This window comes from Squalius cephalus (assembly GCF_949319135.1).
Source record: "Squalius cephalus genome assembly, chromosome: 5".
In the NCBI taxonomy this organism is placed as follows: Eukaryota; Metazoa; Chordata; class Actinopteri; order Cypriniformes; family Leuciscidae; genus Squalius; species Squalius cephalus.
Genome location: NC_137126.1, coordinates 3,911,844 through 3,928,944, shown reverse-complemented (window position 1 = coordinate 3,928,944; position 17,101 = coordinate 3,911,844). Strand labels below are relative to the sequence as shown.

The 17,101-nt window shown below is 37.9% G+C and overlaps 2 protein-coding genes across 6 annotated transcripts in view; both read left to right on the top strand.

Annotated features, from left to right (window-relative positions):
- Positions 1–17,101, top strand: part of LOC307159014 (NACHT, LRR and PYD domains-containing protein 3-like) — a 322,697-nt gene that overhangs the window by 86,900 nt on the left and 218,696 nt on the right. The gene's annotated exons all lie outside the window — the stretch shown is intronic.
- LOC307159016 (NLR family CARD domain-containing protein 3-like) overlaps positions 1–17,101 on the top strand; it is a 73,150-nt gene that overhangs the window by 21,045 nt on the left and 35,004 nt on the right. For all 5 annotated transcript variants that reach the window (XM_079872100.1, XM_079872101.1, XM_079872099.1 and 2 more), the window contains 5 exons: positions 2,633–2,758; positions 3,022–3,120; positions 3,318–5,045; positions 6,626–6,697; positions 9,300–9,473. In XM_079872100.1, coding sequence (XP_079728226.1) covers positions 2,633–2,758; positions 3,022–3,120; positions 3,318–5,045; positions 6,626–6,697; positions 9,300–9,473 — 2,199 coding nt within the window. The remainder of the gene's footprint in view (positions 1–2,632; positions 2,759–3,021; positions 3,121–3,317; positions 5,046–6,625; positions 6,698–9,299; positions 9,474–17,101) is intronic.

Here is a 17,101-nt window from a genome sequence, read left to right as displayed (position 1 = left end):
TAGTCCTACACTTAACTTAAACTACGACTGATATGCTTGATAACTAACTTCTAAGCACAGCTTTGAGCCAAGTATTGTTTTACTCTTAAGTAGGGATGTCACGGTACCAAAATTCCAGTAGTCGGTACCGATACCATTAAAATTTTACGGTTCTCGGTACCAATTTCGGTACCACAGCAAAATCTGTTGGAACTATTTTTCTATTTTATTTAACTATTTAAAAAAATATTCAATTCAATTCAATGACTTACTATTTATGACGGTAATCATAAGTAAATTATACATATAAGCACTGAAGGCTACATGCTGTTTAAATGTAAATAGTACTTATAAAAAAATCAAGTGAAACATAAGCAATGTAATGTTCAAATGCACACATTATTATTATTAGTAGTAGTATTTTTAATACATGGAGACATAGCTAAATCTACTGTACAGGAGCCTAATATAATTATTTCTGTCAATTTCTTCAAGTTAAACCGAACTTTTATTTTGACGGGTTGCCGTGAAGACCTTTTAGTTTCTGTGTGTGTATGATATGTCGATAGTTTTTCTCAAATGAAACGGTAAAATGCTCATGAAGTGACTCTCAGAGCGGCTCTGGAGATGAATTTCATCATGTCATCATATCGTGAGGCAGCAGAGACTGAAAACAGCGTGAGCGTCACTCGTGCGTCTGTGTGTGTGTGTGTGTGAGGTAAATGAAACCGCGCGTCTGCGCCATTCATTCACAAAGAGACAAGCAGAACATGCAGGGTTAATATTTAAATAGTCTTTTTGCGGTTTAATATTCAGAGACACTATATTGTGGTACCGTATTTTCCGGACTATAAGTCGCACTTTTTTTCATAGTTTGGCTGGTCCTGCGACTTATATTCAGGTGCGACTTATATATCAAAATTAAAGGAGAACTTGGTAACTTTTTTAACTTAATAAAACTGTCTAGAAATCATTTGGATGGTTAAACAACCTGTTCTGGTGATATTGGTGACTTTCCCCGCTCCCCCCAGCGTTCCCAGGCGGAAAACCAACCTTGCAACTTGGGGACTACCGTCCCGGCAAAATAGAAATTGGAAGTCTCGTGAGAAGCGAGAACGAGAACGAGAACGAGCGCGAAACACGAATCGCTTTACGGCAATTCGACATAAACACACACGCATGTATGATGTATTACCAGATTACCCACCTCGGTAGACAAAGCTCCACACGATACAGTTGGCTTGCTCCAATCAAAACAAACGCACATGAGCAGCGGTAGAGAGGGGGAGGAGGCCGCCGCAAGTGAGTTTTTTACGACCGTGTTGTGACATATACGCCCCCCCACAGCTGTAGGGGGAGCTCGTGGGGAAAACATGCGACAACAAAAGGGAAAATCAGCGAAGAAGTGACTAGAGTTCGCTAGAGTTGCCGAGTTCTCCTTTAATTCAGACTGAGATGAACCAAAAGAAAACATTACCGTCTACAGCCGCGAGAGGGCGCTCTAGTTGGCGGAGTTGTTCAGAAGCGACACCAAGGATGAAGAAAATGATGTGGAATGAGATCGCGGGAGCTTGTGAACTTGTTTACTGGTAACTTGCTTGTTGGACTCGCTGGCTTATGTTAATTTAGCCTATTCAGCCTCCCAGGTATATGTTCTTTATGCTATTGTGTAGCTGAATAACTGTTAATGTGTTGCGTTAACATACCGGACACCTAACGTTACTCAGCCTGTTGTTCTGTCTGTGTGCTACTGTGTAGTTGAATAACTTGCCTTTCCAGATTAAATGTCTGTTCTTGGTCTTGGATTTTCTGAAAAAAAATTCTAAATAAATGCGACTTATAGTCCAGTGCGACATATATGTTTTTTTCCTCTTCATGACGCATTTTTTGACTGATGCGACTTATACTCGGGAGCGACTTATAGCCCGGAAAATACGGTATATATCGGCTACAGTGCTCCAAGTAAAAAAGTCAGTCTGGAGCCCCGCGCTTAGATAAACACGGAGCGACTGAAAGCAGATGCCTACTATTACTGGGTGCCGAATATACCCGGTACTCGGTACTACCGGTACTACAGAAATGCTGGTATCGTCACATTTTAAAAATTTCAGTACCGACTTGGTACCGAAGTACCGGTACTTTTGACAACACTACTCTTAAGGCCATTCTTAGCAGTGTTCTTGTGAGTAATTCTCAGAGGCTTGATAAATATGGGTTCAGATTTTTTGAAAGCTTCACAGTGTCTGGTCAGAACAGTGATGTTTTACAGCAAGAGTACTGTTACAAGAGTACAGTAAGGTGGTTTATCTTTAAAGGTCAGCAAAACATTGGTCTCTTTAGTCGGTTGAGCCTTCGTCCTCCATTGTGCCTTTGAAAAGAGTTATGTGATCGTGGTTGATGTTCACCTGAGTTGAATCATTCTATAATTCTATAGTTGATTTCAATTGGTTTGTTTTGAATTTATAATTCTTAATATTACGCTTTGGTACAATTGTTGAATCATGCTTAACATTTGCAAACCACTAAGTTAACTTATCAAAATAATTGTAATCAAAGTTTTAAGCACAGTGCAAAACAGTTACAGACATTAAAGCAAAAGTACACAACATTTATGTGGTCTTTTATAAGTCTGTATTCTTTATATTTTACTTAGTTTTGAAACCAGTTCAGTCCAGCGGAAGAGCTCAAACCCAGAGTCCAGCTGTGTGTCTATGAAGAGTAACTTCTCTACGGATGAGCCACGAAACTTTAAGAGTGGAGACAAACAGTCTGATCTCAGGTATATCATTTCTATAAAAAATGTGCTTATTGTATTTGATTTTTTATGAAATTGTTATTAATATACAGCAGTTTAATGAGTTACAATCTTGCTAGTTTCAGTCACTATTGATGATTATCATTGTGCTCTTGTGTAAAGCTCTATGTATTGTATTGTTAATACATTCACTCACTGTAAAAGCTGCTGGTCTGTTACTCAGTTAATGACACAATTACATCAATATCAGTGTGTCTGATTCTTTACCCTCTTCATTCTGATTTAAGGTCAAACCTTCTATCCAGAACAGTTAAAAACAAATCTGTGTACAAGCCTGTGATTCATGAACAAAAAGACTTTAATGAAAATATGTTTCCTGGTTTCAGGTAAAATGCAGGACTTTTTTGTTGTCGTTGTTTAATTTTAGGTGCTGCAATTCACATCACAAATCACTCAAACACATGATTAATGATTAACACATTTCAGAAACCTAATGATGTTCTGTGTCTGTGTAAATAGTTTTGTAAATTATGGCTATTTACTTCTCTAACTTGTGTAATAATATGGTATTTTAATCTTACAGCAATGACTCTAAACCTGTTGAAGTCCTCAACACATTGAGATCAAATCTGAGAAAGAAGTTTGAGTGTTTGTATGAGGGAATATCAAAGCAGGGAAACCCAACACTCCTGAACGAGATCTACACAGAGCTCTACATCACAGAGAGTGAAAGTGGAGAGATCAATAATGAGCATGAGGTGAGACAGATTGAGACACAGTCCAGGAGAGCAGAAACCGAGGACACACCGATCAAATGCAGTGACATCTTTAGACCTTTACCTGGACAAGACAAACCCATCAGAACTGTGCTGACAAAGGGAGTCGCTGGCATTGGAAAAACAGTCTCTGTGCAGAAGTTCATCCTGGACTGGGCTGAAGGGAAAGAGAATCAGGACGTCCAGCTCATATTTCCACTCGCTTTCAGAGAGCTCAACTTGATGAAGGACAAAACACTCAGTCTTTCAGATCTTCTTCATGTCTTTTTTCCTGAAACAAAAGAAATGGAAATATCCAGTGATGAATATAAAGTGTTGTTCATCTTTGATGGTCTGGATGAGTGTCGTCTGTCTCTGAACTTTAAGAGCGAAGTGAAACTGTGTAATATATCTGAATCAGCCTCAGTGGACGAGCTGCTGACGAACCTCATTGTGGGGAATCTGCTTCCCTCTGCTCTCATCTGGATCACCTCCAGACCAGCAGCAGCGGATCTCGTCCCCTCTGAGTGTGTCCATCGAGTGACAGAGGTACGAGGCTTCAATGACACACAAAAGCAGGAGTACTTCAGGAAGAGAATTAATGATCAGAGTCTGGCCGACAGGATCATCTCACACCTGAAGTCATCAAGGAGCCTCTTTATTATGTGCCACATCCCAGTGTTCTGCTGGATCTCAGCCACTGTTCTAGAGAAGATGTTGAGTGAAGCAGAGAGAGGAGAGATTCCCAAGACTCTCACTCAAATGTACACACACTTCCTGCTCATTCAGACCAACATCAAACATGAGAAGGACTATGAGAAGAAAGTGAAAGATGAAGACATGATTGTCAAACTGGGGAAACTGGCTTTCCAGCAGCTTGTGAAAGGTCACCTGATCTTCTATGAGGAAGACCTGAGCGAGTGTGGCATTGATGTGACAGAAGCATCAGTGTACTCAGGATTGTGCACTCAGATCTTCAGAGAGGAGTTGGGCTTGTGTCAATGGAAAGTCTTCTGCTTTGTTCATCTGAGCATTCAGGAACATCTAGCAGCTCTATATGTGCATCTCTCCTTTATCAACAATAACATCAATGTGTTTGACCAGATTACCAAACCAACTAATGGAGACAAAGTTTCCTTATCTGATCTCCATCAGAGAGCTGTGGATGAGGCTTTAGACAGTAAAAATGGGCATCTGGACCTTTTCCTTCGTTTCCTTCTGGGTCTGTCAGTGAAGTCTAATCAGAGTCTCTTACAAGGACTAAAGACACAGACCGCAAACAGCTCTCACAACAATGAGAGAACAGTTGACTATATTAAAGAAAAGATCAGTGAGAATCCCTCTCCAGATAAATACATCAATCTGTTTCACTGTCTGAATGAACTGGGTGATCTTTCAGTAGTGAACGAAGCTAAACCTCATATGAGCCGTGGAGGATTACGTGCTGTGAAACTCTCCTCGTCTCAGTGGTCAGCTGTAGTGTTTGTGTTGTTGTCCTCAGAGGAGACACTGCAGAGGTTTGACCTGAAGAGATTAATTGGAGACAGAAATAATCAGTAAGTAACACTGAGTACAATCATTACAGTCTAAAACATTATGAATAAAGAGAAACTAAGAGATCAGAGGTGTTTAAATCATGGGACACAGATTGATTTCTGGGATATTGTACATCATTTGCGGGCGTTTCTCAAACCATGGCTGTGTCCTAGTGAGTCTGCATATCTCGACTGCCACGTCATCAAGCGCCTCTGAAGGCCGTCTCAGTTTGAAGGATGTTTTGAAGATAGACTTCCTTTTGTGTCTTTAATTCAGCTCATTTTGAAGGATGCATCAAGTATATCCTTTGTGTTCTTCAATCTCCCACAATCCTTTGCACACATTCTAATTCATTTAAAGAACTGATGGAAAACGAGTCGGCACTGAGTTTATCTGAGTTCATTATGAAATGTAAGATACAAATAATGTATTCGGAGATGAAGGCATACATGTCATCTTTTGTTTCTGTGTAAATGAATCACTGAACACTAAACTGACAATAATGTAAGACACTGGGAGACACAGACGGCTGTCATTCACTGAATTGCATTAATAAAAAAGCCAGTTAATATAAAGATATTTAATAGGAAGTATTTTTCCTAAATTAAGTATTAATAGTATGGCTTGACCGTGGGGCGGGAACATGTGTGACGTAGCCATGCACACTTACTAGAGCGTCTCATTCTAGTGTTTAATGCTGAGGAATCGAGTCTACAAGCCTCAGATGGACCCGTGTAACTTCATTTCCAGTTGAGTGCGCAAGCCTTTCAAAGTAAACTCATTTGACCATTGTGTGTCTGAGTGATCACAAAAATTGGGCTGCAAGCGGATCCTCCTGATTATGAAAATTACATCACGCGGACAGCCAAAGTAAACTTGATAAAACAGTTAATCGCCTTGATGCCGTTCCTGGTGGCCGTTTAGCTCTTCACAGTGGCGTAGCGGACGGGCACGCAGGGCATATTAAATTATAGTTGTTATTATTATTATTAGGCTACTTTTATCATTAATATTACAGTTAATTTGCCCCGAAAATAATTTCATAGCGCATCACCGCATAACTGACGCGCTGTGAGGATAAAATATTAGATTAGCTTACTTCTCATTTCAAAGACAACTTGTTGAACACAAAACACTTCTTGATTCATGAAACTAGGGGCCACAAGAGAAGTATTAAGAAAATAAATTAGATTAATGTCTCATCATAATTTTTCTTTATCACCAGTTGCTTGCAAAATGATGGACAATGATTCACATTTTGTGCGCATCATTTCCTGTGACAATAAAACTAAGTAAATTAATAAATAAGCAAGTAGGTAAATAAACAAGTAACAAGCAAATAAACTTGTGTGCTTAATTTTTTTTTTGCAAATAATTTGCTGATGCAGGTACAAAAATACTTTTTTTCTTGCCCCTAGAGGCTTCTACAGTTATAGATACTAAAACAACTTTTTCACATGTCCTTTGTAAAGCAGTGTTTAATTAAACAATATTTGAGGGTATTTAGGGTGGTATAATGTATTATTTACTTATGATATGAATTATTATTATTATTGTTGGCATGAATAATTAACGTGTTTATTTTTTTATTTTCAATTAGTGTCACACAAAACACAGCAGATGAAGTTCTTCAGAAGCTGATGCCTGTGGTTACAGCAACTAGATCAGCTTGGCAAGTGACACTGAGAACAAGCATCACTGTTAAAACATAACAGTTCTTACTTAAACATTATAAATTAATGGTTTATCAAAAAATATTAGTCACATTTCAGCTTTTAAACCCTCCACCTATCTGACCTGATTTGTAATCTACTTAACCGTTTTTTTATGATATGTGTGAGAAATTTATTTTAAAATATATGCATTTATAATGTATGTATATAAACATTTATATGTAGACTTTTTTATATTAATTTAAATTTAATTTAAATGTTAATACATTTATATTTAGTGGAAAAACAGATGTTTTCAATGTATTTCATTTGATCAGTTTTATATAATATTTCTCCCTCACATAGACATATAGGGCCCTATTTTGCACCCAGCGCAATTGACTTTGTACACCGACGCATGTATCATTCCTATTTTGCACCCGCGCAAAGCGGACTTTTCCCTCCACAGACGCACGTCGGTTAACTAAGAAATACACTTCAGCGCAAAGAGGAGGCGTGTTCCGGCGCAAACGTTCCCTCATGCTATTTTACAGGTTTAGAAAACAATTCCGCCACTGACCGAAAAAAAAAACAGTTTAAAGTCAGTGGCGCGTTGCGCATGTTATTCATATGCTATTTTAAAGGGCACCTATTATGCAAAATTCACTTTTACATGGTGTTTGAACATAAATGTGTGTTGGCAGTGTGTGAGCAAAACCACCCTAGAATGATAAAAATCCACCCAGTAGTTTTTTTACTATCTCAATAAATCATAAGCACTGTCTCAGAACACCCTGTTCTAGATTTCCCTCACTGTGACGTAGAATTGAGCTAAGCCCCACCGACGTGATTTGATTGACATCTGGTTTTGGCATAGACCCCGCCCTCGGTGATCTGTGTACACCATCCTCCATTGTTTCAACGACAGCTGGTAATGTCTCCTAAGAAGTGTAGGTGTTCTGTTGTGGGATGTAAGAATGGACATACTAGTCTTCACTGACATCAGAGCCACTGAAAACGCAGCGGATGGATTTTATTTATGAAGAAAAGGCACCACTTAAACTTCCTAAATACGAGATTCATTTTCTGACTGACTGTTTAGTGAACGAGGGTCAAAGTTAATCCTCAAGTGTGGATCGTTGCCTACTGTTTGCGATCCAACGTCACCTCCAGAAGTAAGTGTATTTTATGATTTTTGAGCAAATAGTCATTTCAATCGATGTCAGCCAGTTCAACAACAAATGCGTCTAAAGCTATTTATTGTCGTCGTCATAGGATGTCTCAAAAAACAACGTCAGACAGTTTTATGTCACGTAGGCATTTTTTTTGCAGCATTTACAAATGTAAATAAATTAAGGTCTGCTCTATCTCCATAGACAGTAGGCTATATAAACGTCTATCTCCCTCCCCTTAAGAAAAAAATAAATAAATTGTTTGTACTTAGCAAACGTTATCACAGTAGTGTGTGTGTGTGTAGTTTCAAAAAATTGCGCGAACGTTATCACAGTTCGTTTGTGTGTGTGTGTGTGTGTTGCACATCCATAATGGCAAAGGGGACGCGATTAAAACTTTGTAAGTACATAAATGTATCAAATAACCATTCCGAGACGTTTAGTCCATTGTCATTCGTGTTTATTCTGTGCCGGAGTCTCTGTCTTCATCATCTGGGTCCAGCAGCAGGACGGGGATATGCAGCTCATTTACATTTAAAGTGGTAGACGCCAAAACAGCTCTTTTTAAAACAGGCCCCAAAAATGACATTTTCAAATGGTTATAATAAATTAACTGTGGGGTATTTTGTGCTGAAACTTCACAAATGCATTCTGGGGACACCCAAGACCAATATTACATCTTCTAAAAAGCGGCATAATAGGTGCCCTTTAAGGGTGCATGCTTGGCCTTAATCAATGTAGCGTGTGCACAACGCGCATACACTTTGATTCTCTCATATACACACAGATGCAGCAGTTATCATTTTTGCAAATCATACATTATTACGATAGATAGATAGATAGATAGATAGACAGTTTATTATAAAAGCATACATCTAGCTTAGACATTTACCCAAATTATCATACGCCTGTTTAACCGAAGTTAATTTGGGTGTGTTTCTCCATCCCCAACGTCCCTGACTAGAACGTTGGTTCTCCTTGGCTGTGAACCGCTCCTGGCGCGCGCCTGGCAAATCCGCCGTTATAATAGGAATCCGCTTTAGAACAAGCACGCCTGCTCTTAAATGGAATATGAGATGACGCTCTGATTGGTTTATTTCACGTTACGCCCAAACCACACCTATGAATAATGAAGCTACTTCAGACCAACCCCTTTTAGATTTGCGCCGGGCACAAGAGTCATTTATCCCGCCGGGAAAATAGCAACAGCACCCAAGACCCTCCCACAAAGTTACTTGCGCTTTGCGCTTGACACTTGCGTTTCAGATCGTTAAAATAGGGCCCATAATCTCTTAGATTAGAGATTAGTAAATTTAAACAGTTAAACTTACTGATATATTGAATTCATTGTTTAATATAATAGATATTGCACAAATTATAAACACAATTAAGAAAAACAAAGATTTCTGTTTTGATCTGAGAGTGAAGAGTGTGTCATTGTTCTCTACAGGTTGGGTGATTGTGGTGTCACAGATGAAGGTTGTGCTGCTCTGGCTTCAGCTCTGAGATCAAACCCCTCACACCTGAGAGAACTGATTCTGTATGAGAATAAACTAGGAGACTCAGGAGTGAAGCTGTTCTCTGCTGTACTGGGGAATCCTCACTGTAAACTGCAGAAACTGTGGTAAGATCATACGTGACTCTCACATGAAATTGTCACTGTGAATTCATAAAGTATAATTGTTATGAGGTGGTGTGGAGATGAACCCAATTGCAGACAGTAGTCACAGGAACACAGTTTATTGTACAAATAACAGGAAAAACAAAGCCCACGAGGGGGCAAAACAAGACAAGACAGGACTACGAGTGACTAAACTAGACTATGACTCTGACAATTAACTAGACTATAAACAAACAGCAAAAACAGAACTTTCTCTAGACAATACTCTTGACAGGATACTCACAAGGTTTCACAATGAATAACACGCAATGTTAGACAATGTACCGACACAGGACAGAGAACATGAGGGGATTAAATAGGGAGCAAACTAATCAGGAAAACAGGTGACGGCGATGATACAATAATGATAACAAGATGAGATAACAAGGGGGCGGGGTAAAGTGACAAGACAACGCAAGCACACAGCCCAAACAAATGGCCATGTGCTTACACATAAAACATGGGTCTGTCATGATCCTGCCTCAAGAATTAAACAACATCAAGGACTAGATGGCAGGATCATGACAATAATTAAAATGGAATAAAATGCAGGGAAATAACTATTATTTCATAATTACAAGCAAAGCTATTAAAAGAACATGATCAAATTCATCAAATTATTTTTACATCTGTTCATATGATGTAAGAGAATTAATATTTTTAAAGCGTTTGCACTATTTCTCCTGCTGCTGTGAGTTCATGTGTTTGATTTGTAAATGATTGAACACATGAGCTGCTCCTCATTAAGGTGATTCTCCAGTTCTGATAGTCACACTGAAAAACACACTTTGCAGAGATGGCAAAAGTACTCACTTCCCGTACTCAAGTAGAAGTACAGATATTTGTGTTAAATACTCTGGTAAAAGTAGAAGTACTGATTTAACTTCTTTACTCTAGTAAAAGTAAGTACAGGTTTGGAAATTTACTTAAAGTATAAAAGTAAAAGTAGCCTTGTGAATGACAACCATTTTTTATGCAAAGCTACCTGGACCACACAAATGTTACTAGAGTGCAAGCTGAGAAACTTAAGTGGATATGGAAAAAAGGTTCTTTTACATGCCATTGCCTACATTTTAAACAAATGTCTGCCAATAGGCCTAAAACATTACATATATGATTATTGTGACAGAGACTGGGACTCCAGGTTAATAAGATTCTGACTGAGTAGCAAGATATTAATTAAATTTTGATTCTGTGAGAATTCACAGATCCAGTTTCTCTTTTTGAATCTTCCCCTTAACATTTAAATGAATCTACATGTATGTGTGTGTGCTCAAATATGGCTTCTGGAATGGATAAAATATGATTTACTAAACAGACTTGAGATGTTTTGACATGCCCTGACATTTGTGCCTTTTTCAGTTGTTTATAAACATTAATGGTAAAGGTGTCATTACACTCACATAATATGTGAGCGACATGTATGTACATGTTTGTATTTTTGAGAGAATAATGTTTATGCATGGTTATTGAAAAAACAAAAAATTAAAAGTTTCTGAAATAAGGCCACAAAACACATACTAAATATGTGTCCACAAGACTTTTGACTAATGGATGTTGTCGCCTACAGTTTTTGCTTCATAATGATCTGAAAATCATCCTGCCTAATCATTCACATAAAACAATACATTGATTTAAATTTTGTAAGACATGTTTTGTTTGGAAAGGCAATATGCGTGGGGGCGTGAAGGATCATGAATAGGGGTGTAACGATTCATCAACTACATCGATGTATCGATTTATATTCCTATGATCCAACTACATCGATCTGTGCTCGGCAAGTTGGCCTTCCGGACGGCATTTATCGATCTAATATCGTTTTAAAATGCAATGAATCGATTGTATCGATACTAGGAAATAACGCATTGGATTTAAGCACGTCAGACTTTATATGGATGTTTTTTCTTAGCACTTTAAATGATAAAGGCGTTAAACGTTACTCGATTCAGTCTGCCTATCTGTGACGCGCCAGCAGCAGCGCAAAGACAACAAGCAGCGCAAAGTCTCTCACCTCAGAAAAACTGACTTTCCTGTCCTGTTCTCTCAGCCGCTATACTGCAGTAGCGCGCACTCTTCAATTGCACGCGCAAATGCACGAGCATGCAACGTCGTAAATTAGTAAGTTAAGTTCTTCTAAGTATTGTGTATCACCATGGTAGCCTAATTGTTGTTGTTTCCATAACAAAATGCCACTTAGTGGTTATTTTGTATAATTTTATATTACTGTGGTGGCTCAAAAACTAGTTTGGGACTGCTATATAGCTTAACCTCGCAGTGCCTACTGTTTATCAGTATTTGTCATATTCTTACAATTTTTTTTTTTTTGTATGTTAAGTAAAGGGGGACAGAACTTGTGTGTCAACAATTTTTGTGTAAACAAATGTATTATAATAGACCTGTATAATTCCTAAAAAGGTGGGGCTTGATGACCATGGGGAAATGTGGGTCCCATGGCCAAACTATTCAAAACATCATTCAAGTGATCAAATGTATACCTCAAAGGATGATTGAGAATGTCTTGCTGCTTGTCTGCCGAATCTCTGGGATCTCTGTTTTCTTCTCGTTATTACGACATAATTGAGTGGAAAAAATAATATGTATATGGCAGCAATGCACCACCATACAAACTGCCTTGAGATCAGGCTGAACTATTAGGTTGAGACTTCTGAATATATAATACAAATACATAAATAGGCATAATAACATAAAGTTATTCCAGTTGTGGTTAAGAATCAGGCTGGACACACTGGAATGTAGAAGCTAAAAACTGCAGTGTAATGCCACAAAACACACACACAAAAATCTATAGTGTAAATGTATGATCCAGGGTTCCCACGCGTCCTGGAAAACCTGGAAAACCTGGAAAATGAAAGACCAATTTTCCAGTCCTGGAAAACATTGTTGTATTTTTGTGTTAATTGAATTAAACTAAAACCTTTTTATTTCTATTTATTTGATGTTTTGTTGGGAAAAATAAACATTAGACAGATTCTTCTAAAAAAGGCTGAAATATATTTCACTTAAATATTACAGATTAAAAAACGAAAGAAAACGTGCTGAGTTTCAGTTCATTGTGGCGCGCTCCAAAAATCTATAAAGGAAACAGAGACATTCCATTTGTTTTCGTTATTTTACAAAATCTGAATATCTTTTGTAAATGTATAAATTATGTCTTACTTTTATCTGTACGACCATAAATTACAGAGTAAGAGTTTACTCTCTTGGAAGGAAAAAATCCAGTGGTCGTGCCGCCGCCTCACACACACACACACACACACAAATCTTGAATTGCTAACTTGATATCACAGCCTATTCATTATTACAATAAAATACAGTCAACCAAACATATAAAATGTTACACCACTCAATTTGAATAGTCTGTAATATAATCTGTGAAGTTTAGCGTGACCACCGCCTCACTGTGCTGTTATATGGGAAAAATGATATTTTACGTCAATAATGCCAGGTACAAAGCTTAGCCTACATAATAGGCCTGATAGTTTAGCTTGATTCACAAATAATGAAACATTTGGATTCGTGCCGAATGAGAAATGTAGGCTTTTTCACTTTAAATTAATTCGTTTGGCATCTTATTTAGTTTTATTTAAATAAATAAATAAATAACCTGTTTCTCGCCTTGAATATATATCCATAGAAGCTGGCATGGCATTAAAAAAAAGAAAAGAAAAGAGAAATTTTTAGTAGTAGTATTATAGCCTAAATATTATTATTATTATTATTATAAACTAGGCTACAAAAAAGTAAAACAAAATAATGTTATTAATCTGTATTTTTTCCAAGGTGTTTCTAATCAAACCGGTTTCGTAACGTTAATAATACAGAAGACACGCAGGAACAGAAACGTTAAAATAGGTGACTGATTCTGCTCGGAGTGAACCGGTGGATTAATATTATTCTTTTTAATCCCTGGAAAAAATATAATATAGTTTGTACTTTTAAGTGGCCAATGAACGAACAATATTATTAAAATATCAGAATTATTTGGCAGAGGTTACTGCTACTTAAAGGTGCCATGTGTTATGTCTGGCAAAAAATCAAGTCATACTCCACATTCCATACCAGATGGGGGCAGTATACCTCCAGAAAGTGAATTGGTCTACTCTAGAGTAACAAACGAGAAACGGCATAGTCTCTATGCTCCGCCCCTACCTTCACAACGACCCTAGAGCCATAGCCGAAGCCGAGCCAATCTCAGCTCTCAGATTCTGTCAATTTTATTACGCAATTCAAACAATAAATTCCGTTTTGGCGCTTGTAAATGTTACACGACAGATTGCACGTGAACCGATCATCTCTACTAGCTAATAGTAAAAAAAACACGAACACTGTTGAAAGATACAGTAGGCTACAACTTACCAAAATGTATTACTCATACATAATATCGATCAATCAGTGTTTTTATCAGCGTGAAGAGGTCAATAACATAGCTGGAGAACAATTATGTCACATTTACCTCAGGAAAGCCATTTAATAAACATAATATAGGTCACGTAGTTGGCAAGAAAAAAAAGAGCTATAGAGAGTATTGTGCTATATATGTGTACTATATTACAATACTACATATTTATTATATTTTTACTTGTATCATTAAATAAAGTTGTCACCGCCGCCGACTTGAGCAGCAAAGAAGCTCTGGCCGCCCTGTCAAGGACGCTTGTCAAAAAGTACGGGGAAACTTGACCGCTCTAAATAGTGAGTGAGTGCGCGCGCGCGGCCGGGTCTCTCTCTCTCTCTCTCTCTGCTCGTTCTTAGAGGCAGAAGAGCGCTTAAAATTTCATATTTTGGTATGAACATTCACCCGCCAGTGTGGCGGATAGCCTTTTGAGATTTACTCGCCAAACATAAAATCTACCCGCATTTGGCGCTTGGCTTGGCGGGTGTTAGTTTCGGACACTGCGTGCGTCCATTTGGGGTTCATTATCATCGAAGACATTTCAAGCTTCTTAGGTAATGTTACATTTTAGCATCAGCTTGGTAGAGACGGGCTCTGGTAGATAACAGGTGAAAACCGGATCGGATCTGTGGGTAGAGCTAACTATGAAACGCTAACAGTTAGCCATCGCTAACATTAGCACGTTTACAGAACAGCCTTCGATACATTTCTATGTTATAACTTCCCGAAAAAACTACACAAACATATAAAACAAACTTCTAGCGAAATACTAACAGCATCTTACTTACCAATCCAAAAGAAATGTTGCAAGTTCGGAGTCGAACCTCATTTCTTTCATGTCCATCAGTTGTCTCCAGCGATGGAAAGCAGTGCCAATATTTACTCGGGTTCGGCTCCTTTTCTTATCTGATTTTATTTGTGATTCCGAGCGCGGTTTTTTTCCCTGCAGCGGGTGGTTGTGGTGGTGGTAGGGGTCTCTTGCCAAGGGCTTCAACCATTCTTCCGCTCTCTTCCCTGAACTGAAATGTAGTAGTGGGCTGTACTTTCCACACGATTGACATCAGGTTCAAGTACGCCCACAAGCCGTGCGAGTTATTCATGTATTGCATGTTTGGCTGGTGGTTATGTTGCCCGCATACCGCCTCCCATGGCCGAAACTGGTATTACGACACCTGTCGGGCCGTGGCTAGTAATGCTAATGCTAATTCAGGTTGATATCTCTGCAGCACTATAACTTGTCATTTTTTTAATGACATCATCGCCCTTATTTCTTCTCATTCTTTTGATGCGTGTAGCTCATTTTTGGATATTTTTACCTCAGTTCTGACACATGGCACCTTTAAACTGTATAAAATAAATTAGAGAGTGATTAATCCTCTGGGGACCAAGCTGTTTTTGGGGTCCTTGAGATGTTCTGACATGCCTTGACATTTGTGCTTTTTTCAGTTATTTATAAACATGTTAATGGCAAAGGTGTAAATTCACTCTATATAGCACAAACAGGGCTACCATAATATGCGAGCAACGTGTATGTAGATGTTTGTATTTTTAAGAGAATAATGTTTATGCGTGGTTATTGGAAAAAATTAAAATGAAAGTTGCTGAATTAAGACCACAAAACACATATTAAATATGTGTCCACAAGACTTTTGACTAATGGATGTTGTCCCTTTGAGTTCTAGCTTCAAAATTATGTGAAAATAGTCTTGCTTTATCGTTCACAAAAAAAAATACATTGATTTAAATGGTGTAAAACAGGTTTTGCTTGGAAAGCCAATATGCGAGGGGGAGGAGCAGTTTACACCTTAGATTACAATGTCCCACCCACTCTGCATAATTAGCCATTCATTCAGGTGTGACACTGACTGAGCCACAATGCAAGGACAAAAGATGTATTTAGAAGAAGACTTATATTGACCATTTAAGATTTCGCTTACATCTCTCTTGTAAATATGTTTTGCTATTTTATTAAAAATGTTACAGTTACAACAATAATTACAATTTCAACAATATTTCAAGTGTACTCTTTCTTTGTAAAAAAAAAAAAAAAAAAAAAAGATTATAGGCCTACATTTTATCATATGTATTCATTAGTTTGAATATAGCCAACATTGGAACATCTAACATCTTAGTCTATGAATTTATTTTTGACAAAAATAGTATTTTTTTTTTGCAGTTTAATATGTTGCTTATACAAATACATTTTATTTCAACATATTCCAGTCGATTTTTACTCATCTCAGTAGGCTATAGCAAAGCAGTTTATTCTTTCACACACAGACGCGCGATTCATATTTAGGCTAAACAGTCTTTACAAATATGTCCCCTTCATTCATCTCACAGAAAGGCGAGTCATATTATAGAAATGCGATTCATCTTTTTGCGGTTTACATAGGCCTACACTAACGTTATTCCATAACGTTATTCCACACGTGAGAAAAGAAAACAGCCTACCTCACTCCTCAGCGGAATCTGCTCCTCATATCTGGAGATATTGCTCCTCATATCAGCACTGTTCTGAGGAAACTTTTCTCCATAAGGTAGGCTATAATGTCTCACTCGCGAGGAGTCGCGACGCGCTTTGTTTACAGCTGATGTGGGCGTTTCACAGCTCTGAAATAGTTCTCAGAATTTGCGTTTGAATAGCACGCGCTCTCCGGGGAGTGGTCAAATTACTGTGAATTAGCTCGTAATGAGCTCGACAGGAGTCGCTCTCTTTTTATACAGATTACAGAAGCTGATAATATTTGTTTTTTATATAAATGACTTCATTTAAAAGATGCGATCTCAAGTTTTATGCCCGTGGGTCTGTTTGCCTGTTTGACTGAATTTTCGCGGAGTTATAGATCATTTTCGAACGCGTTTCAAATGGGAGTTTACTGACAGAGAGAAGGCAGAAATCGCATCATGTTAATTTTTCTTTATTTGTCAAAAAGCAAAACACTTTATTTTTATTGTGAGTATACAGAAAAAAAATAGAAACTGAACAGGATCGATTGATGTATTACATGAAAATGAAAGATCAAAATTAACAGAGCATTTAGTGTTTATTTTCATTGCTAAAAAAAAAAACCGAGCAAAACGCGCGGGCGCGTTTGTGGTCCCCAGAGGGTTAAGAATAAAAAGCATAACAGGTCATGTCCGTGGCAAAGACACTCTCACTAATGATAGGCAGGCT